This window comes from Danio aesculapii, chromosome 7 (genome assembly GCF_903798145.1).
Source record: "Danio aesculapii chromosome 7, fDanAes4.1, whole genome shotgun sequence".
NCBI lineage: Eukaryota > Metazoa > Chordata > Actinopteri > Cypriniformes > Danionidae > Danio > Danio aesculapii.
The window spans coordinates 4,936,022-4,958,245 of NC_079441.1; the positions used below are offsets into that span (position 1 = coordinate 4,936,022).

Here is a 22,224-nt window from a genome sequence, read left to right on the forward strand (position 1 = left end):
AGACCAAGTTCATTCATTGTCGGCTATTTCTATATCCGAATCATTGTGAATCTGAGCCCAAAACACATTAACCCACATGCTGGTGTTTATATATTTGGATGACGTTCAGTCACATGCCTTTGTATCCCTACATTTCTAATAGCTGAAACCCAGTTTTATGAGGCCATTTTAGACTGTGATAGCTGTTACTCAAGCCCAAAACTCACCCTGGCCACGGGCGCTTGCGTCAGAGGGGTGTGTGTGTGTGTGTTCATTTGCGTCATAGCGCGGGAGGAGTGGTGGAAACGGAGGCTCTATAAGAATACCGGCTACGTGAGCGACGCTTCAGGAATTTTAAATCACTTTCAACGAGTGTTCAACCGTTATATCGACGACGGTTTCTTTTAAATAGGCATTTCCGTTATTCGTTTCCCCGGTGCTTCGTTGGATACTTTATACACATCTGGCGCTTAAAAACACTGAAGTTTCCGTTCTGCATTGTTGAAGGACCAAACCAGCGATTTGAAAGATGTTTCCTGAGAGCAACACTGGGTACAGTATTATTATCATTCATTTTTCCACTTGTATTTTGGTTTCTTTCGAGTTTTTAATGTGTTGTTTAGATTGTGAATTTAATTTGATTCCCGCTTCATTGTAGCTAAAGCAATGCCTTTGTTAAAAGTTTTTAAAAGTTGATCTTTATTAATAATGTAATTCATTATCGTTGTGGAGTTAATTTAATCGGGTTTTCTCGGTGAGGAGCACGTGGTGATGCGCGGGTGTGAGTCTAGAACAGCTGCCAGTGGGCGGAAACTGGTGCTCGTTTTTTTGTGTCGTGATTTAAAGGGACAGTCCACCCTGAAATAAATATGTCATCTACTTTCCTGCACTTGTTTCAAATGTGTTTGAGGTTTTTCTTCTGTTGAACACACAGGAAGATATCCTGAGAATGTTGGATAAGAAACAGCCATTGACTTCCATATTTGTTTCCTATTATTGTCAATGTCAATGGCTGCTTTTCCCCAACATTCTTCAAAAAACTTCTGTTGGGTGTTTAATAGAGGAAATAAATGATTAAAAGTTAGAACCACTTGAGTGTGAGTAAATGATGAGGAAATTGTCTTTTTTTTAGATTAACTGTCTCTTTAAGGGTGGACATTTTGAGTTTTAACGCTCAGATTTATGTAATAATTGAAACAAAAATCTGCTGTTTTCCTTTATTTTTATTATCTCAAAATTAGAATTTGGATTTCATTTCAGTTCTGATTTCTATTTCAGTTGTATCCAAGAAGTATAATAGTATTATTGTAAAATACACAATTAGCACCATTTTTATTCAAAATGCTCACTACCTAGTGGCTCGTTACCTACCAAATATTAAGAAATTGGCTGTTTATAATCACTTATAAAGCACATATTCCACATCCTTAACCCCAATACCTAACTACTACCTTAATAACTGTTAATAAGCAGCTAATTATGAGTTTATTGAAGTAAAATCCATAGTTAAGGGTTATTAATAGTGATAATTGTACTTTAAGATAAAGTGTGACACAAATATTCAGTTGTTGGCTGTTCCAGATTGACTATATCTACAAGAATTACCTTTGGATAAAAGACTGACAATATTTTACAATCATTTATGTTGTTGGACATTGTCTGTTTTTACATTTTTCTTATATATATATATATATATATATATATATATATATATATATATATATATATATATATATATATATAATTTTTTTTTTTTTTTAATTTATTTATTTATTTTGACAGCTCAAAACTGTACTTTCTACAGTTAAACTCTAAATCTACTTGCGAAGTCAACTTAGGCCACTGTGCTAATCATAAAGATGCTCAGTCACTGAAGGTTTATTTCAGTAGCAGATTCTCCGATTACTGCAGTGAAGTGTTGAAGAGTGGCTCACGTTTCACATCTGCAAACACATTTTTATTTGCTATCTGCAAGCTTTACAGCCATTCAGATCTGTTACAGTATTTGGTATTGAAACTATATAATATATATGCAGATGCCTTTGTTTACACAACTTGCATAACTGATGAATGTGAATGTCTAGTATGAACGTGCCTCCTGAATGGGAAGTGTGCGCGCGCTTACATAACCAGAGGTCTCAAGAATTTTTCCACTCTTTCTCTCCCTCTCTCCCCATTTTATTCTCTCTTTCTCAGCATTGTGTTCGATAGGCAAAATTGGCCATTTACACAAGCTGAAGGGAAATAAAAACTGAACAAAACACAAATCAATTATTTTATTAAATCATTTAATTATGGTGGATTTTCTTTATTGTAAGTCATGATGAATTTGTCACATTTGAAAGCATTTGGTGGAGTAATAACACTGTTTATTTATGTCGAATGATTTATTTCTATTTTTAAATGCAATGTATTATAAGTAGGCTCATGCAGAAATACGCAGATTTTTAGCTCATTGAGTCTATTTACTCATGTAAATGTGTGTAAATATGTTTAGTCAGTTTTTATATTAATATCAGTAATATTATCGCCTACTATGAAAATATTTATATGATTTTATTAACAATACAGTTTATAAAATAATATTTTCTGTCTTTTAGTAGATATAGTTTCACCAAACAAGTGGATCTAATTAGATTTGGATTGTAAACCTTAATTTAAAAAAAAAAAGTTATCATTTTATTCACTCTTTAAATTTTTTAGTTACTGTACTGCCAAAAACAATCTGCAGCTTCTGTCTGGCCCTGATTATGGCTGTGTATTGTCAATCCTTTTTAATAATTATGTTTAATAAAAGTTGTTCAAATTTTCTCTCTCGTGATTTGGAAAAGTCAGTGTTTTAAGACCGCTAAATTCATCTGTTATACTGTTCCTAAGGTATTTGTATGTCTTTATTTTTTTTTACGTGTTTGTCGTGACTATTTAATTGAGTATTTAGGGCAACAGCATCTCCAGCAGTAAAGGACTACTGTGCACCCCATGATTCAACTAACATCTCAAAATCAAATCGCTTATAAACCAACAACCAAGCATGCTATAGACCTGAACAGTGCAGTGGCTTTACTTTATATCCACTGAAAAGAAAAATCTCCAAAGATGCGTTTTTAAGCTGTAAAGAAATCAGTGTTTTTAAACTAATGAAGACAGCAGAAGTCAGTGATTTATTTGAATTATTTTAATTATAAATGTTTTATAATTATATTATAAACAATATAATTATATAATTATATTATAAATGTTTCTTAAAATAAAATATATTGTGTTCAATGGTTGAAAAAGTTGCTGTTTTTTTTACATTTAGAAATAACTTCTAATAGAGCAGTAATCGCAATCCTGTGATGGTTTTATCCAAGGTTTTCATACCGTCAGAATCTTCTAGCAGCCCATGCCTAAATGGTGTGTGAATGAAGCTTAATGTTTGTTAAATGAAGAGGAAATGCTAGTTTTTAATTGCTGATCAGATAGTTTTCTGACATTTTGTAAACATTTGACTTTGTTTTTGAGATTTGAATGTAAATTAAAGAGGTTTAAAGAGCCCTTTCTGTCTGTCTGCAGGTACAGTTTTGAGGATTGCCAGGCCACCGCTGACTGGCTCCTGTCCCAGACTGCAGTGCGCCCTCTGGTGGGCATCGTGTGCGGTTCGGGTCTGGGTGGATTGGCTGATGCTCTGAAAGACCAGGTGGCCTTCAACTACCGGGACATTCCCAACTTTCCTCAGAGTACAGGTGAGGCTTTCTCAGAGACAGTTGAAGTCAAAATTATTCGCCTTCCTGTGAATTTCCAATTTTTCTCAAATGATGTTTAACGGAGCAAGGAATTTTTCACAGTATTTCCTATAATTTTTTTTCTTCCGGAGAAAGTCTTATTTGTTTTATTTTGGCTAGAATAAAAGCAGTTTTTATTTTATTTTTTTCAATTTTAAGGTCAAAATTATTAGCCCCATTAAACAATATATTTTTGAATAGTCTACAGAAATAGCCATTGTTTTACAATGACTTGCCTAATTACCCTAATAACCTAGTTAAGCCTTTAAATGTCACTTTAGGCTGAATACTAGTATCTTGAAACATATCTAGTCAAATATTATCATGGCAAAGATAAAATAAATCAGTTATTAAAATGAGTTATTACTATTATTGTTACGTGTTTAAGTTGTTAAGATATCAAAAAGGATGAAACGTAACAATCAGTGAGTCTACTGATGCTGGATGAATGAGAACACAACAACCACTTGTTAAGTGAAACAAATTAAGTATTTAATATTCAGTGAATGTCAGACAATGAATAGAGAATGTAATATAAATGTAATTTTAAATAATCGAATTAAAGAAAATAGGAGTGTTGCCAAAACAAAGAAATAAATATAACAAAACGGTCTAACTAAACCCCAACCCACTAAACTGACTAACCAAAGAAAAATGCAGAAACAAAACTGTAATCTTCAGCACGTAGCTTAACTAAACTTCATAACCTCAAAACATAATCACACATGTGGCAACGCCTCCTTAAACTAACTAACAAATAAATATCCTAAACTGCTCACATTACTAGAGTTCTCGTAAAGTACACACTGTTAGTCATTAGCAAAACAAAACCTCATATAATCCAATTCTCACAAAGATCGTTCAACTTCTCACTAGATAATAAACTGAGCTGCACAAGCATATCTAATAAAGCAGTCTCTTAATGAAGAGAAAACTAGAACACAGCAAATCGTAAGCAAATCAACACAAATGAACAGGCTGGCCGACACAAGTGAGGAGACTGGCTGTGAGCCAAGCGCTCCTCAAGAACAGCGCAAGCGCACGGCTTTTATACGGAGCGGACCCGGTTCTGATTGGCGTGTCGATGGTGATTGACAGCTCCTTTGACCAATGGTTGCACACCTAGAACCAGCACATGACACACAGCAGAAAAGAAAGAGAAGAGCACGCAAAACAGAACAAACAAAACATACGTGAAACGTAACAATTATGTTTAGAAATGTGTTGAAAAAATCTTCTTTCCGTTAAAACATAAATTAGGGAAAAATTATACAGGGGGGCTAATAAATCTGACTGATACTGAATGCTTTGTCTCTCAAAAACCTGGGCTCTTATTTATAAAACTTTGCTTAGAATCCATCCTGAAAGTGAACGCACACCAGAATACAGCTGTCCACATTCTCCCGTCAGGCCACTTCCCACACAAAAGTTGTGATCTATAAAAAACAAACTTGATGGGAGAATGTGCACAGCAGTAAGTCTTAAATTTAACTCAATCCAGCCACTTTAAATCATCATGTTTACTTTTAGTGATGGTTTCTACGCAAAGTTTTATAAATAATACACCCAGGCCATTACTTATAGGAATAGTTCGCCCCAAAGTTGAAGTTTACACACCATGGATACATAAAAAAGATATTTTGAAAAATGTTAAATTTTTTACCCGTAGAATTCTATTAGTTAAGCATTTTATTAAAAAATCCTGACTTTTTTTTCTTTAAATTGTACATTCACATCTGGAAATAGTGAATTTCTGAGATTATATTTAATGATTCTGACTTTTCTTTCCTCATAATTCTTCATTTATATATTTTCATTTTGACTATTGTATCACTATTGTGACATTTTGTACATTTCTTTTTTCTTTATACATTTACATCTCAATTCTCAAAAAATAAATGCATTCCTGTTTGCAACTTTATTCATGTTTTTAATGCAGACTGAGTTAATATTTCCTGATTCAGATTTTTCTTTTCTTAGTTTATATCTTTTATTTTGGACTATTTCCCTGGAAATCACTTTTATCTCATAATACAGATTTTTTTTCTCATCATTTAAAGTTAATATTTTGTCATTTTTTGTTAATACTTTACATTTTTTTTCTAATTTCTCTGTTTACATCATTTTTATTTATTCAGACTTTTTGAATTCTACATTTACATCTTGAAATTGTGAATTTCTGAGTTTACATTTGCCCAATCGGACTATTTTCCTCATTCTCAAGTTTATCAAACAAACCTGTAACCACTGACACCCATAATAGGACAAAAAACAAATACTATTGCGGTCAATGGTTACAGGTTTCCAACATTCTTCAAAATATCTTCTTTTGTGTTCAAGATTAACAAAAAGAAACAAACCAGGTTTGTGACAAACGAAGGGTGACCAGATGCTAACAGAACTTTTAGTTTTGGGTGAAAGATCCAGTTAATTTCTTCCCTGAATTTGTGCATTTGTCCTCGTCTGCAGTTCACGGTCATGCGGGTCGGCTGGTCTTTGGCACTTTAAAGGGCAGGCCGTGTGTCTGCATGCAGGGGCGCTTTCATCTCTATGAAGGATATCCCATCCAGAAGGTATGGAAAACCTCTTAATATTTGCATTTCAGTTTAAAATCTGGCTGCACGATGACTCAGTGGTTAGCACTGTGGCCTCACAGCAGGAAAGGTCGCTGGTTTGAGTCCCGGCTAGTCCAGTTGGCTCTTCTGTGTGAAGTTTGCATGTTCTCCCCATGTTGGCGTGGGTTTCCTTCCCTAAATTGAGAAGTTTGTATGTGTGTAACTAGTAGCTGACAGTCAGTGTGTAAAAGATATTAAAATATGATACTCATAAGCAGCTTTTTTGGCAGATATTTTTGTCCTCAATGGACCTATGTTTTTTTAAGCTAAAATTGAAAGACCTCTGACTTCAATATCCATTTAACAGGAGCTAACCAAGTGCAGCCGACTTTACTCTAAATCACCTGATAAATCTAATAGTCTGAATGAAAACCCAATTAGATTTAACTGTTAGTCTTGTGTGTGTGATTGATTATTTGACCCTGAGGAATGCAAACATTACACTTGTGTGTGTGCGCGTATGTATGTGTGTGTGTGTGTGTGTGTGTGTGTGTGTGTGTGTGTACATGTTTTTGTGACATATCAGGACACAAATCTGTATAATGACATAGGTATGACACAGGTATTTCAAGAAGGTGGTGAAATATGGGGGCATTGTTCAATTCCTCATTTTTGAAAAAGCTAAAGGGTTGGGTTTAGGGGTATGGTGGGGTTAGGGCAATAGAAAATACAGTTTGCACAGTATAAAAACAATGGAAACCTATGTAATGTCCCCCACAATGTACAAAAACAAGCGTGTGTGTGTGAAAATGTAATGCTAAAATAACAAGATATAAACAGGTGTGCATCTAAAGGTCGAGAACTGCATTAACACCCACTATAACACACGTTACCAAAAATACTCCCACTCTGTGTCATCATCAATGGGGAAAAAAACGTAGTTAAATTGATTCCAACATTATTTTTCTGTCACGTTGTAGTTGTAGGTGTGGTGTGAACTCTAATACTCTTTTAAAGGGATAGTTCACTTAAGAAAATTAACATATACTTATCATTAACATTGCATTAAAAGGTTGCAAACCTTGATGACTTTCTTTTTTCTGTTGTACACAAATATATATTTAATAAATGTTATTGATGTGTTTTTCTCTACTATTCAAGTCAATAGTTACTTTCATTTTTGTGTGAACTATCCCTTTAAATTTACAATGTTTTACTTCTATCTGTATCATTATAGTATATTAGTTATTATAGTTATCATCCTTGGTGTGAAAGTAATGACGTGAGTTTCAGATGGGGATGGATTGGATTTTTTGGCTGATATTAATAACTGATAACTCTTATGATTTGGAGACTGATAACTGATATATTAGCCGATATAAAAGCCGATTATAGTGCACTGGACAAGACTAAACAAGTTCTGTACAGGCAGTTCTGTACAATTACATAGTCTATCAGCTTAAAGATATCAGCCTAATTTTGATATCAGACCGATAACATTGTAAATAGCTATATTGATATGGCTGCAGATATATCGTGCATCCCTAGTTTCAGAGCATTTGTTTGTTTGTTCTGCTGCAGATTACGATGCCGATGCGGATTTTCAAGATGCTGGGTGTGGAGACAGTGATTCTTACCAACGCTGCTGGCGGTTTGAACCAAGATTATAAAGTAGGAGACATCATGATCATCAAAGACCACCTCAACATGCCTGGATTTGCAGGAAACAACCCTCTGGCGGGACACAACGACGAAAGGCATGTTTATATGTGTTTATTATATTCACAGCGCTGCCTTTACATTAACACACTCACGCAATGCAGATGTTTGAGATTCCACACGTTCCCTGTTATATAAGCCTTATATAAGCGTTGTGGACTTGAAACCCACGATTAATTTGTACATAAACGAGACATGGCAAAGGGAATGGGACATCTGCATAAATTATAAATTACATGAACTTAACCTGAAAATAAATGAAAGACACTTAGTAAATTATCATTTTGAGACATGGCATGATCAAACTGTCTATACTAGATGTTGAATTGGACATTCTAGGTTGACTCATTTTATTTACTCAATAACGAAGACCCACCTAAATATAATTACTGCCAGGCTGCTCTTACTATCAAACATATTCTGTTGGAAGGTGGAAGTTTGAATACAATTAGACAACACTTTTATAAGGAGAGTACTTTGATGGACATTTTTAAAAAGGTACCACCAGGAAGAGTATTAAATTATTTATCAAACATTGAACTGAAAATCATATGTAACTTTGAATATATTTTTAGTGTGAATTTTATTTATTTATATTTTATATATTTATCTAAGTAACTTTTTATTGTAAAACGAATTTGTTTTTATCATGTAATATTTTCTGTATATCCATCTAGCCATGAAAAGCCATGAAAGTTGCTGATGTGGCAATAAATAAATAATAATATATAAATGTTGTTACCATCTACTTATTTTCTAGAGGTTTTGAGAAAAGGTAACAAGGGGAAACTTTTATTTATATATATATATGGGAACATTTTATGTAGGGTATATTGGTCAAATGAAAAATAGGACAAAAGAAGCTGCATGAATAATAAAAGTGAAGCCATCCCCTGAAAGACTGACCCCCTTCATGTTTACAAACACAAGTGCAGCTGGTTAAAGCTCAATTCTGGTTCATGATCTCAGAATTTACTGCTATTTTGACATAAATGTGTGAACGGTGCTTTTCCGTAAAAAATTCAGAATGTCCTTGCCTGTGTGAACAGCAAATTTTTTTCATTTAGCTATGAAGTTCTGGAAATTTTCTGGATATTTAATGGTATCACTGTGTGAAAGGGGCTAGAGTCACAATTTCACAGGTATAATAATAATAATATACAGCTGAAGTGTAAATTATTTGCACTCCTGTGAATTTTTTTTTCCTTATATTTCTCAAATGATGTTTAACAGAGCAAGGATTTTTTCACAGTATTTCCTATAATATTCTTTCTTCTGGAGAAAGTCTTATTTCAAAGTTGTCGAAAAGGGGTAACAGATTTATTAAACACAAATTTCCAATATCAAAACCAGCAAGGGAACAAAAGGCCAAAACAACAAATAAAACAAAGTACGCTACCTAATATAAAGGATCTCTTACCTAAAATACCAAACTACCAAAAATAAAGTTCTGTAAATTAAACAATTCTACCCTCCTTGACTATCCTTTAAACAGGAGAAAAAGTGACAAAAGAAAAAGGGCCTTCCCTTATATCATTCAGCAGGAAATAAACATTTAGCCGCAGCTTATACAGAATACCGTCATATTACCGCACTTAACAGAGTATCTCACCAGATGAGAGGGTTGCGGACAGGAAATAAACGCTCATCCACCACTAATGCAACTTACCATCCTATTACCGTATTTAACAGAGTAGATACTGTATTTAACTCACTAGATGACTTTAAAAAAGGATTTCGGACAGAAAGATATCAATGCACACACGGAGAACTTAGAGCGATCTGCTCACACACACACACAACAGCCAGGGGAAACGGGAGGAGAACTCGATGACCAGTGTCAACAGCGTGCTTTTATAATTGGCGCCGCCCCTCTCACAGCTGCACCTGATCTCCGCTCATGTGGAGAGAATTGTCAAAATAAGTTACTCAATATGTAACCGTTTTATTTTGGCTAGAATAAAAGCAGTTTTTATTTTTTTTAAAAACATTTTAAGCCCTTTTAAGCTATATTTTCTGATAGTCTACAGAACAAACCACTGTTATACAATGACTTGCCTAATTAATCTATCTTTACCCTAATTAACCTAGTGAAGCTTTTAAATGTCACTTTAAGCTGTATAGAAGTATCTTGAAGAATATCTAGTCTAATATTATTTACTGTCATCATGACAAAGATAAAATAAATCAATTAGAAATGAGTTATTAAAACTAATATGATTAGAAATGTGTTGAAGAAATCTTTGTTTCGTTAAACAGAAATTGGGGAAAATATACAGGGGGGCTAATAAATCTGACTTCAACTGTATATTGTTGATTTTCTTCAGGTTTGGAGTGCGTTTCCCCTGCATGTCTGACGCGTATGATCGAGAGCTGCAGCAGATGGCTCTGGATGTGGGCTCAGAACTGGGCTTCAGTGATTTCCTGCGGGAGGGGGTTTACTGTGTTCTCGGAGGACCGTCGTTCGAGACCATCGCTGAGTGCCGCATGCTGCACAAACTGGGTGCTGACGCTGTCGGTAAGAGTTTGCAGCTTCATTTATCATCCGATCCAACAGCTCTGTCATAGTTATGCAGTTCTCTGATTGGAGTATTCAAACACTGACAACAATTTCTAATGACAGCATGCTAAGTGCTCTAGGCTAGTTTTTAACAGGAGACGGTGCTCTAGGCTAGTTTACAACAGGAGATGGTGCTCTAGGCTAGTTTTTAAAGCTAGTTTTTAACAGGAGATGGTGCTCTAGGCTAGTTTTTAAAGCTAGTTTTTAACAGGAGATGGTGCTCTAGGGTAGTTTCTAAAGCTAGTTTTTAACAGGAGACGGTGCTCTAGGCTAGTTTTCAACAGGCAATAGTGCTCTAGGCTAGTTTTCAACAGGAGATGGTGCTCTAGGCTAGTTTACAACAGGAGATGGTGCTCTAGGCTAGTTTTTAAAGCTAGTTTTTAACAGCAGACGAATCTCTAGACTAGTTTTTAAAAAAGTGCTCTAGGAAATTTTTTTTTACAGCAGATCTCTTTCTGGGCTAGTTTTTAACAGCAGATGGCACTCTAGACTAGTTTTTAACAGCAGATGGCGCTCTAGGTTAGTTTTTTTTACAGCCGATCTCTTTCTAGGCTAGTTTTTAACAGCAGATGGTGCTCTAGGCTAGTTCTTAAAGCTAGTTTTTATCAGCCTATAACACTCTAGGCTAGTTTTTATCAGCAGACGGTGCTCTAGGCTAGTTTTAAAGCTAGTTTTCAACAGCAGATAGCTATCTAGGCTAGTTTTTATCAGCAGACGGTGCTCTAGGCTAGTTTTTAACAGCAGGTGGCACTCTAGGCTAGTTTTTATCAGCAGACGGTGCTCTAGGCTAGTTTTAAAGCTAGTTTTCAACAGCAGATGGCTATCCAGGCTAGTTTTTAACAGCAGACGGTGCTCTAGGCTAGTTTTTAAAGCTAGTTTTTAAGAGCAGGTGGCACTCTAGGCTAGTTTTTATCAGCAGATGGCACTCTAGACTAGTTTTTAACAGCAGATGGCGCTCTAGGTTAGTTTTTGTACAGCAGATCTTTTTCTAGGCTAGTTTTTATCAGCAGATGGTGCTCTAGGCTAGTTTTTAAAGCTAGTTTTCAACAGCAGATGGTGCTCTAGGCTAGTTCTTAAAGCTAGTTTTTAAGAGCAGGTGGCACTCTAGGCTAGTTTTTATCAGCAGATGGCACTCTAGACTAGTTTTTAACAGCAGATGGCACTCTAGGCTAGTTTTTAAGAGCAGACGGTGCTCTAGGCTAGTTTTTATCAGCAGACGGTGCTCTAGGCTAGTTTTTAAAGCTAGTTTTCAACAGCAGATGGTGCTCTAGGCTAGTTCTTAAAGCTAGTTTTTAAGAGCAGGTGGCACTCTAGGCTAGTTTTTATCAGCAGATGGCACTCTAGACTAGTTTTTAACAGCAGATGGCACTCTAGGCTAGTTTTTAACAGCAGACGGTGCTCTAGGCTAGTTTTTATCAGCAGACGGTGCTCTAGGCTAGTTTTTAAAGCTAGTTTTCAACAGCAGATGGTGCTCTAGGCTAGTTCTTAAAGCTAGTTTTTATCAGCAGATGGCACTCTAGGCTAGTTTTTATCAGCAGACGGTGCTCTAGGCTAGTTTTTAAAGCTATTTTTTAACAGCAGGTGGCACTCTAGGCTAGGTTTTATCAGCAGATGAATCTCTAGGCTAGTTTTTAAAAGAAAGTGTTCTAGGCAAATTGTTTTTACAGCAGATCTCTTTCTAGGCTATTTTTTAGCAGATGCTATTTATCAGGGAAAAAAATGTCAATAGCTACGGGTTTCTGACATTTTTCGAAGTATCTTATTTTGTGTTTAAAAGAAGAAAAAAGTTCCACTGGATAAGTAAATGATGAGAGAATTTTCATTTTTGAGTGAACTATCCCCTTAATAAGCAGACCATATCTCTCTTTCAGGCATGAGTACAGTTCATGAGGTGATTGTAGCACGTCACTGCGGGATGCGCGTCTTCGCTCTGTCTTTGATAACCAATAAAGCGGTTATGGATTATGACAGCGAGGAAAAGGCCAACCATGAGGAGGTCCTGCAGACGGGCAAACAGAGAGCGGAGCAGCTGGAGAGACTGGTGTCCACTATAATCACCCGGCTGGAGCACAACAACAACTACGCCTAAAACCGCTCGGGGCGGAAAAATACCTGCTGCTCAACTGCCATATTATAATGCACTGTTGAAGAAACTAGCTAGGTTAATCAAGACCGTCCTAGAAGGGATACAGCTGCGGCCAGAAGTTAACAATAATTATTAATATTATTTATTAAATTGTATTTTAATAATGTTTACCCCTAAACCCAGCCCTCACTGTAATGTAAAAACAGTAATTATACCAGAGTATTATTCATATTATTTATTAAACTACCCATTAGTTGTATTTTATGGTCTACTTCGAACCTCAAACCATCACAGTAATGTAAAAACAGTAATTATACCCTAATATTATTCATATTATTTATTAAACTACCCATTGAATTGTATTTTAACATCTACCCCAACCTTAAACTCAACACTTATAGTAATGTTAAATATATATAATATTGTTGTACAGTGTCATAAAAAATGAAGCTATACTGATGTGTATCCACAGCTGTATCCCTTCTAGACTTGTTTCTTTCTCAAACAGTGTCGCACATCATATCCCAACATTAATCACAGACCAAAGAACGCATACAACTCATCTGTGAGCAAAAACAAATGGTTGTGGTTTCAGAAACCATGTTTTACAGGTCAATTCCATTCAGCTGATGTTTATTTATGTTTATTGAATCTTCTTTTACATCGAAATTCTGTCAGGGTGCGAATTATACATGGACTTTTCAATGGGGTCAGATTTTTGGGTAATATTAGTTTAATACATGCTTCAGTAAATCAAATGTATATTTATATCAATTACATCTAATTTATTAATAAGACGTAATTAAGTTTTCAGTGTTTTGAAGGATATTCGGTGTACATTAACCTCATTTCCGAGATTATTGTAGGTAAAACTGTCTAATTATAGTTTATTTTAAGTTATATGTCGATTAAAAACACATATTTAACGAGAAATACGTCTTTTGAATACTCACGATGTCCGCTGGTGCTCTTGAAATGCCGGTTTCAGACTGTTGAATTGGCGCGATTATGACTCCTATAATGGTATGACCCGTTATAGGGGTGGTCAAATGTACATTTATATTATCTATTATTATAATTATTAATAATATTATTTAAGATACAGACAAGAGAAACTATTTCTTACTTTTAAAGGTCTGACCCCCATTTTGTTTTGACGTCCTTCAAGGAGGATCAAGCTTTAATTAGGGAAGTCAAGCCACCCCTGTAATTCGCACTCTCAATACTGTTTTACAGCCTTCGTTCGTGTTTGGTCTGGCTGATGTTTTGCTCTTATGTATATAGACTCGGTCAACAGGATAGTGCTTATGTTTTCGTTTTCTCTTTAAAAAGACCTAGTAATAATTATAATTGTTACATTCCTTTGAATGCTAATGTTTCTTATCTCTAACTTGACGTTTACAATGTTACAGGTGTTTTAATTCTGAGAAGTTGAATCGTCTGTAAAACTTATAATTCTTTGTAGTGTTTGTCTGGAGATGTACAGTTAAATATCACCTTTTTTTAACATTATTAGTAAAATTGGCTATTTATTATTTATGTCTCCATCTTGTTTTTAGTGTGAGTTTTGTGTACAATATATTGCACATTTTATTTGTCAAAAAAATGCTTGTCATGTTTCTACAGAGCCATTAGAAGAAATATGTGGGGGGGGAATAAGATGTCAGTAGAAATGACATCCGTGCTCTTGCTAAACATTTGGATTCCCCTAAAAACTTGTCATGCAAAAGCATTTAATAATAAATATATTACATTTTTTGTCCCATGTTGTATGTTGTCCATTGTGTCGTCCAATATATGTATTTCCCCCAACCTTAGTTTATTTAAAGTTTATTAAAAAATTTTACTTGAACGTCATTTAAAAAAAACAATTGTCTTTTAATCCACGTTAAGACTTTGTGCACCGTGACTTCTCCAGTGTTCATATTTAATCAGATCTAATACAAAAATAGTTGATTTTAAGGAAGCAAAACTAGCTTCACAACTGGTTCATTTTCGCACGCTGACAATTGCAATAATACAAATATTTATATACATATTCCAGCTAATTCTATCAAACCTCTTCAGCTGCTTCAGAACGCAGCAGCACGAGTGGTCTTTGATGAACCCAAAAGAGCACATGTCACTCCGCTACTCACCCGTTTGCACTGGCTGCCAGTTGCTGCTCGCATCAAATTCAAAGCTCTGATGTTTGCTTACAAAGCGACCTCTGGCTTTGCTCCTTCGTATCTGCTCTCACTTCTGCAGATTTATGTGCCCTCCAGAAACTTGCGTTCTGTGAATGAACGTCGCCTCGTTGTTCCATCCCTAAGAGGGAAGAAATCACTTTCCCGAACTCTCACATTCAATCTGCCCAGTTGGTGGAATGAACTCCCTAACTACATCAGAACAGCAGAGTCACTTGCTGTCTTCAAGAAACGACTATAAACTCAACTATTTAGTCTCCACTTTCCTTCCTAATCTGTAACTGCCTCTCGGGCTATACCACTAACTGTACTCTCTCTCAAAAAAATAAATTACATTACTAATGCTTTGCTTCTTAGACTTTACACACCTGAAACTTGTCTATAGCACTTGTTCACTGCTGCTCTTATAGTTGTGTAAATTGCTTCCTTGTCCTCATTTGTAAGTCGCTTTGGATAAAAGCGTCTGCTAAATGACTAAATGTAAATGTATATATATATTTTTTTTTTTTCTTTTTTGAGGGGGGGGGGGGGGTTCTGACCAAATAATATTAGTAACTGTATAGCAATATAAAGAATACAGTAAACGAATACAATCATTTTACACAATATCCACATCGGATAAACAGGAAAGAAGAAAAAAGTGAAATAAAAATAATAAAAAGTTTGAAAGATTTATATTATAAGATATATATGAAAGATTATATATACATACCTACAACACAATATAAAAGGTGAACATAAAAAAAAACTATTATAACAATGGTAAAAAATAAACGAATGTAAATAAAAAAAATGTAATTTAAATACACAAAGCATAGAGTGCAGCGTTTCTACATCCAACGATTTTAAGAATTAACAGGGGAATCGAAATTGGTATAATTTTGACCTAAATAAAATCGTATCTGCTACTGTTTCCGGGTCTAAGCCGCTACTCATTTGAATTGAGAAAATGTCCGTTCATGGTCACTTTTACACAACAGTCTCTGGACTTGCTGCATCACAAATACCAAAATATTACCAATTTTTAAAAAAATAAATCACTTTCTGGCCATCGGATATTACGTATGGATATATATGTTGCGATCGTAATTTTGTAAAACGTAAAGCTTTGTAAACGTTTATTATTACCATTTGATGAGTCTCCCCATTCAGTTTGATAAAGCGTTTAGACCCGAAAGCCGCTTCGCGTGACGTCACACTTAAAAAGCGGATATTGTGACGCAAGCGAGGGTTCTAGTTAAAATTGCGTCACAATGAATTTTAAAATAAAAGTCCCAAACTAAACCAATTGAAAATGTCAAGAACATTAATAAAAAGTTTAATTCATGAAACAAGTGTAACCATTAATTTAAAAATAAATATATATATGAAGCATAATCAATCAAACAAACATTAGAAATCATCATGGAATTTCTTTACAGTTTTATAATGGAAATTAGATTAGTTTTAATGGAAACTATAATGGTCTTTTGGGCTTCTACTGGTAATTATTTGCCTTCTATTGGTGGTATGTTAAAATGACAATATACAATTTAATGGTGTTTGTGTTGGAAAACATTATAACTTTTATAATAGTTTCTGTATATTGTTTAATTCTGTTTCCATTTATTGGCAGTAAAACGTCTCAATACTGGTTCTGGAGCTTCTTATGTTGTGTGTGTGTGTGTGTGTGAAATATCCAGCACACCTGTGTGACCTCATCAGCTCATCAGCATAATGATGCAGCAGGTGTGAGAAACATGTAGGCACTGAAAACACATATGCTTGTGTGTATGAGTGTGTGTGTCATGCTGGATTGTATGTCTTGAGCTGCAGGAGGAAGCCTGGGTTTGGCTGAATGTGTGGTCTGGAGGATTTGACAACACTGAAGGCTTCATCAAACGACATCTTCAGCTCAGACATCAGGAACCCGATGACCACTGAAGCAGAGCGAGAAACTCCAGCGTTACAGTGAACCAACACCACGCCATCCTAGAGAAGAACAACAAGAAGAGGAGGACAGGTCAGAGATACACACAGACCACTTCATTCTGAACAAGAAAAGGATAGGTCAGAGAAACGCATATATATATATATATATATATATATATATATATATATATATATATATATATATATATATATATATATATATATATATATATATATATATATATATATATATATATATATATATATATATATAAGCACACCCCTCACAAATCTCTATTAAGTCCATTTGTTTAATAGGAAGCTATACAATATTATATTTGTGCATATACATTAGATTAATCAGTACTGAAGCCAAATCTGAAGCTAATATAACAAAATTACTTACGATAACGGTCCTAAACTAGTACACCCTATATGTATGTGTGTGTGTATATATATATATATATATATATATATATATATATATATATATATATATATATATATATATATATATATATATATATATATATATAATTTTTTTGCTGACTTAATAGAATAACACCAAGCATTGAATTAATTGTTTAATCGTAATCTAATTGTTATTTCGCCACCTTTACAGTGCTGTATGTGAAGCTACATGTACGTTGTGCGTGTTTTTAAAAAAATCATGGTTAATTTTATAATTATTTATGAAATGGAGCTACAGGGCTCAGCATATATAAGTACACCCCTCACAAATCTCTCTATTATGTTCAGAGTTTAAAATAAGAAGCTATACAATATTATATTTGTGCATATATATTAGATTAAACAGTACTGAAGCCAAATCTGGAGCTAATCTAACAAAATAACCAGAGTGTCTGCGGGGTCTTAAAATGTCTTAAATTCACAGAAATATTGTCTTGTAGGTCTTAAATCATTTTAAACAGGTCTTAATTTTAAAACTTGTTGAAGTAATGTTACCTAATTGGGTCGACACCCATCCAATAACCAACAAACTATCTACATTTATTTATATATATATATATATATATATATATATTGCAAAGAGATGTTCATTTCACAACAGCTGTTAGACATTTTACAGCACTTTTATTTATAATCAGGAAAACACAAAACTATTACACAATTCTTCCTGATAACAGCAATATATCCTTTACATAATCTTCCATTTACACAAAAACTATTTACAGAAGAAAGTGTGGGTGGACATAATATTTATTAATAGTCATGAAACTTATAACTGAGTCTCATTAGGTTGAATAGGAGTTTTACTCAATTAATTTGGACCAAAAGCAAACAAATATATTTATTGATTTATTCGTGCACTTTTCTTCATAATACATATCAGCGATTCCATGCAAATGTCAACCTTACCATGAAAAAAAATAAGTAATAGCAAAACTGTTTCTGTGTTTTGTGTAGGCTTGTATTTTACAGTGCTTTAAAAATACTCAAATGTCTCTGTCGATGTTTTCAAACTATTATATTTGATTTACCAAAGTCACACAAGTGGCAATTTCACATCGGTCACATCCATAACAGAGAGATGTCACATCCATAACGAAGCTTTTGCCTCATAAATGCAAAAATATTAAATCAAATTAAATCAGTCATGTTTGTTCTCTAGTGAGCTGACACTTCTTCTTTTGATTTTCATTGTTTCTTTGGGGTTGTGCAGTTTAATTCACAGAATTTCTACTAAGTATGTCATATACTGCAAACTTGCAGACTTTTTTTGGTCACATCCATAACGCATGTTTATTTCCCCTTATTTAAAATATAAAACATGTTTACAGACTGATGTGTTTCCGCTCCCACAACTGTGTCTAGTTGATTTGCAAAATATAAAGAGATGTTTCAGTATAAAGTTAACACACACTTCCTCTGTCAATTTATGTTGTGAGATTTTACTGCAAATGTCACATCCATAATGCTGGAATTCCTCATATATAACAAGGTTAAACTTATCAAAAAAAACATTGTTAAAGTCTATAAAACTTATTTTCTTCACACATTAAATTATGGGCTTATGGGCTTTTTTCCAACAGGAAACCATTGGTCCAACCGGGCTATTTCCTTAGTGTTTAGTGGTCTTAAAGTCTTAAATGTGACTTGATAAAACCTGCAGAAACCCTGATAACTTACAATAACGGTCCAAAAACTAGAACACCCAAATATATGTTATAGAAAAATATTAAATACAAATTAAACAAAGAAAAAAAATCAAGAGAACCCAAAAACATTGAAGGATTTAGTTGAAATGTTGTAGGTTGTAATTTATTTGTGCTATATTTAGCTTGAATTTAATGATATCTTTCAATTTTTAAAGATGTTTGGTGAGCAAAACATTATTTTCATAAATATATCGGTTTAATAAATCCGTGTTGTTTAAATGCACCAATATATATTGCCTATATTCACTGAAAAATGGAGAAAAACATTCATTTTCAAAATGGGCTCTGTATATACACACACATACATACATACATACATACATACATACATACATACATGTATGTGTATATACACACACCTCACCTGCTCTCTGGCTTGTGTTATGAACTCGAAGCATTCTGGGAAGTATGCAGTGATGTCCGTCTCTGGGAGATCTAACATGCTGACAGTCTTATATGTGAAGAGCTCAGGAAACACGTTCTCCACCCCGGACGCCACATTCAGCACATGCGTCACCTACAGCAATAATACAAATCAGTAAACACATCAACATCCTCGTCTTCTCTGGATTTAAGATGGGTTTGAGTAAAATATTGAACACCTTAGTTTAAGTTTATAGAGCTTAAACAACAACAACATTAAAAAATAGAAATTTTACCCAAACATAAGAATAAATCACACTTGCGGAGAAACTGAGAGCGTAAAATAGTACTTTTAATACGAGAATCTAGTTGCGTAAAGTGTGTATAGATCTAATAATTTCAATATACAAGATACATTTAAAATTAAATCTGTTACCTTTAGTTTCTTCAACGTGTCGATGTCGTGAGCAGCATCCTGAGATGCTAAATATAAATAATTGAAGGTTTCAGTGTTAATACTTGATATGTCGTAGTATAAAGTTATCCTAATATAAATAATAGCTTGTGTTTTGACCTTTTAAATGCCTCATACATAGTTTTCTCATTCATTCATTTTCCTTCAGCTTAGTAACTTAATTTATCAGGGGCTGCCACAGCGGAATGAACCACCAACTATTCCAGGACATGTTTTACACAGCAAATGCTCTTCCAGCTGCAACCCAGTACTGGGAAACACCCATATGAATTAAATGAATATAATACATGATTACCATCACGTTACAGTGGAGGTTTTGTCAGATTTTCACAATAAATACAGCAGTTTCACAATAAATAGAGAATAAATATGTGTTAACAGTAAACCCGCACAGAGCAGCAGGAAGGGTGTGATGATTCCCACTTGCAGATCCAGACTGAAGTCCTGCACGAAGCCGCAGGTGTCCGCGCTCTGGCTCTCCGGGTCCGGCGTGCTGTGGTAATCAGCGCCGCTGCGAGTCTCCATGAGGACCTGACCGCTCACTGTGGTCACTCTGGTGCTCTGCTTCCGTAACCGAGCCGTGGAGAAACCCGCGATCTCCTGCGCCAGAGAACTCATCTTTATTTATCTACTCATGACATCCGAAATACTGAGAAACTAGAGAAATGCGCTCAAAACAACACCGACAACGTTGCTAGTCATTGTGCTAAAGGGATACAGTCGCGACCGGATGTTAACGAGAATCATTTGTCAAATTACCCATTAATTGTATTTTATTAATGTATATGTAACGTCTACTCTTAAATGCCTCACAGTAACGTAAAAACAGTAATTATACCGAGTATTATTCATACTATTTATTAAATTACCCAATAATTGTAATTTATTAACATATACCCCAAGCTCCAAACCCTCACAGTAATCTGAAAACCGCAAACATGCCGAATGTTATTCATGTTATTTATTAAATTACTCATTAAATTGTATTTTATTGACGTCCACCCCAACCCTCACAGTTGTGTAAAAATATTTATTATTGTAGTTTCATAAAAATCATCGTATCCGCAGCTGTATCCCTTCTAGACTTCACAACAAAACAAACGGGAACTAGTTAGCTACACCCACGGATTTCAAAATAAAGGCCCCTCGAGCTCTTCGCGCTGTTTCCGCCTGTCATTTACACAAAATGCCGCTTCCATTGCTAATAAATATGACCTTCAATATTTATTCAGTATCTTATATTCAATATTAATAATACGCTTTTTAGAGCACTTTAACTAGTAGCTTTGAATGTACCTCGTGTTTTTCCAAGCAACAATCAACTTCCGGTGAAAGTTAACTTAGCAATTGAAATAGATTGAACATAAAACAACGGAGTTGTCCTTTCAAAAGCCTCAAGAATTGTCTTGTTTCTGCTAAATTTAAATAAGTAGTTCGAACAAGCAACAAAAATCATTTTGAGGTGAATGAACAGAAGTCAAAGCACTGTTAAATATACAATTGAATACAGATTTCATTAGTTTCTTTAAAAGAAAGTTTATTGAAAACCCACATAATAAAAGTTGAACAAAAATCATGTAAAACCTGCTGCTTGGCACAAATAAAGACAGAAAAATCCCCTCCACCACTTTTTCATATACATTTCCTTTAAGATAAGTGCAGTTCAGTCTGGCGGTGAACTAATGAAATAAACCAAACATGATCTGTTCCCACTTCTGAATGAATGACATGTAAACGGTACTAAAGGAATGTGTATGACATGTGAATAAAACAGTCGGCTTGTTTAAAACATCCTTTGGTTTTCTAGCACATTGAACAGTTTTCCCAGATAAAACATTTAAAGCTGGCTTCAATCTACAGCATCATCATCTGTTCATTAATAAAACAGACACATTCAGATATGACATTCACTAAAACAAAGATATGCATCATAAAATATTGAATAAAAACTGATTTCTCTTGGCATAGTAAGTGTGAACGTGTCTCATCTGGCAGTCCAATGGAAATACATGCAGCTTGATTCAGAAGTGACTATAAACTCCCTGTAAATGAACACCTTGATGCGTTTCTTCTTGGCTTTCCTCACATTTGGCACTGTATTTCTGTAATCGCGCTGTGATTACAGACGCTGTAAACAGGGCTTCATTAATAAGGCGGTTTCTCTGAGAGATGCATTGCAGGAGAAGTGGAATAATGAAGGCACAATGAACGTCTGAGCGTCAACATCGGTGTCCATTTCAGGCAAACATGGTCAGAGTGATCCACTGAGAGAGAGAAATAACATCATATAAGAGCAGACAATAATTACAGGGTGCATACAGGAATCAGAGAGCTGACTTTAATACTTTTAAAACACTTTTAAAGGTCCCAGAAATTAAAATAAAGTGTTTTATTAGGTATTAGTATCAGTATTGCTAGTATTAAGCATATCTATTAGCTAGTGTGT

The 22,224-nt window shown here is 34.6% G+C and overlaps 3 protein-coding genes across 6 annotated transcripts in view; 1 reads left to right on the top strand and 2 right to left on the bottom strand.

Annotated features, from left to right (window-relative positions):
* Window positions 1–289: 289 nt before the first annotated feature.
* On the top strand, window positions 290–14,425 carry LOC130231608 (purine nucleoside phosphorylase-like). Its single transcript, XM_056460953.1, has 6 exons — window positions 290–531; window positions 3,535–3,704; window positions 6,213–6,316; window positions 7,880–8,055; window positions 10,345–10,535; window positions 12,449–14,425. Exons 1-6 carry the CDS (start codon window positions 509–511, stop codon window positions 12,664–12,666), a joined length of 882 nt encoding a protein of 293 aa, XP_056316928.1. The 5' UTR covers window positions 290–508; the 3' UTR covers window positions 12,667–14,425.
* Window positions 14,426–15,576: 1,151 nt separating this feature from the next.
* On the bottom strand, window positions 15,577–20,855 carry dusp19b (dual specificity phosphatase 19b). Of its 2 annotated transcripts, none has more exons than XM_056462657.1 (4): window positions 20,171–20,847; window positions 19,740–19,786; window positions 19,305–19,457; window positions 15,577–16,820 (listed from the first exon to the last, which is right to left on the bottom strand). In XM_056462657.1, exons 1-4 carry the CDS (start codon window positions 20,394–20,396, stop codon window positions 16,635–16,637), a joined length of 612 nt encoding a protein of 203 aa, XP_056318632.1. In that variant the 5' UTR covers window positions 20,397–20,847; the 3' UTR covers window positions 15,577–16,634. The 2 variants fall into 2 exon arrangements, with proteins under 2 accessions (XP_056318632.1, XP_056318633.1); XM_056462658.1 differs by having other exon boundaries at window positions 16,662–16,820; window positions 19,300–19,457; window positions 20,171–20,855.
* Window positions 20,856–21,304: 449 nt separating this feature from the next.
* Window positions 21,305–22,224, bottom strand: part of capn1 (calpain 1) — a 61,185-nt gene continuing 60,265 nt past the window's right edge. For all 3 annotated transcript variants that reach the window (XM_056460955.1, XM_056460956.1, XM_056460954.1), the window contains one exon: window positions 21,305–22,042. In XM_056460955.1, coding sequence (XP_056316930.1) covers window positions 22,016–22,042 — 27 coding nt within the window. In that variant the 3' untranslated portion in view covers window positions 21,305–22,015. The remainder of the gene's footprint in view (window positions 22,043–22,224) is intronic.

Coding starts and splice junctions, on each gene's coding strand:
- LOC130231608 (XM_056460953.1), top strand. CDS start 509: ATGTTTCCTGAGAGCAACACTGG. Junction 532..3,534: donor TTTCCTGAGAGCAACACTGG/GTACAGTATTAT, acceptor GTCTGTCTGCAG/GTACAGTTTTGAGGATTGCC. Junction 8,056..10,344: donor GCGGGACACAACGACGAAAG/GCATGTTTATAT, acceptor GATTTTCTTCAG/GTTTGGAGTGCGTTTCCCCT.
- dusp19b (XM_056462657.1), bottom strand. CDS start 20,396: ATGAGTTCTCTGGCGCAGGAGATCGCGGGTTTCTCCACGGCTCGGTTA. Junction 19,458..19,739: donor ACACGTTGAAGAAACTAAAG/GTAACAGATTTA, acceptor TTATTGCTGTAG/GTGACGCATGTGCTGAATGT. Junction 16,821..19,304: donor TAACACAAGCCAGAGAGCAG/GTGAGGTGTGTG, acceptor GTTCTTCTCTAG/GATGGCGTGGTGTTGGTTCA.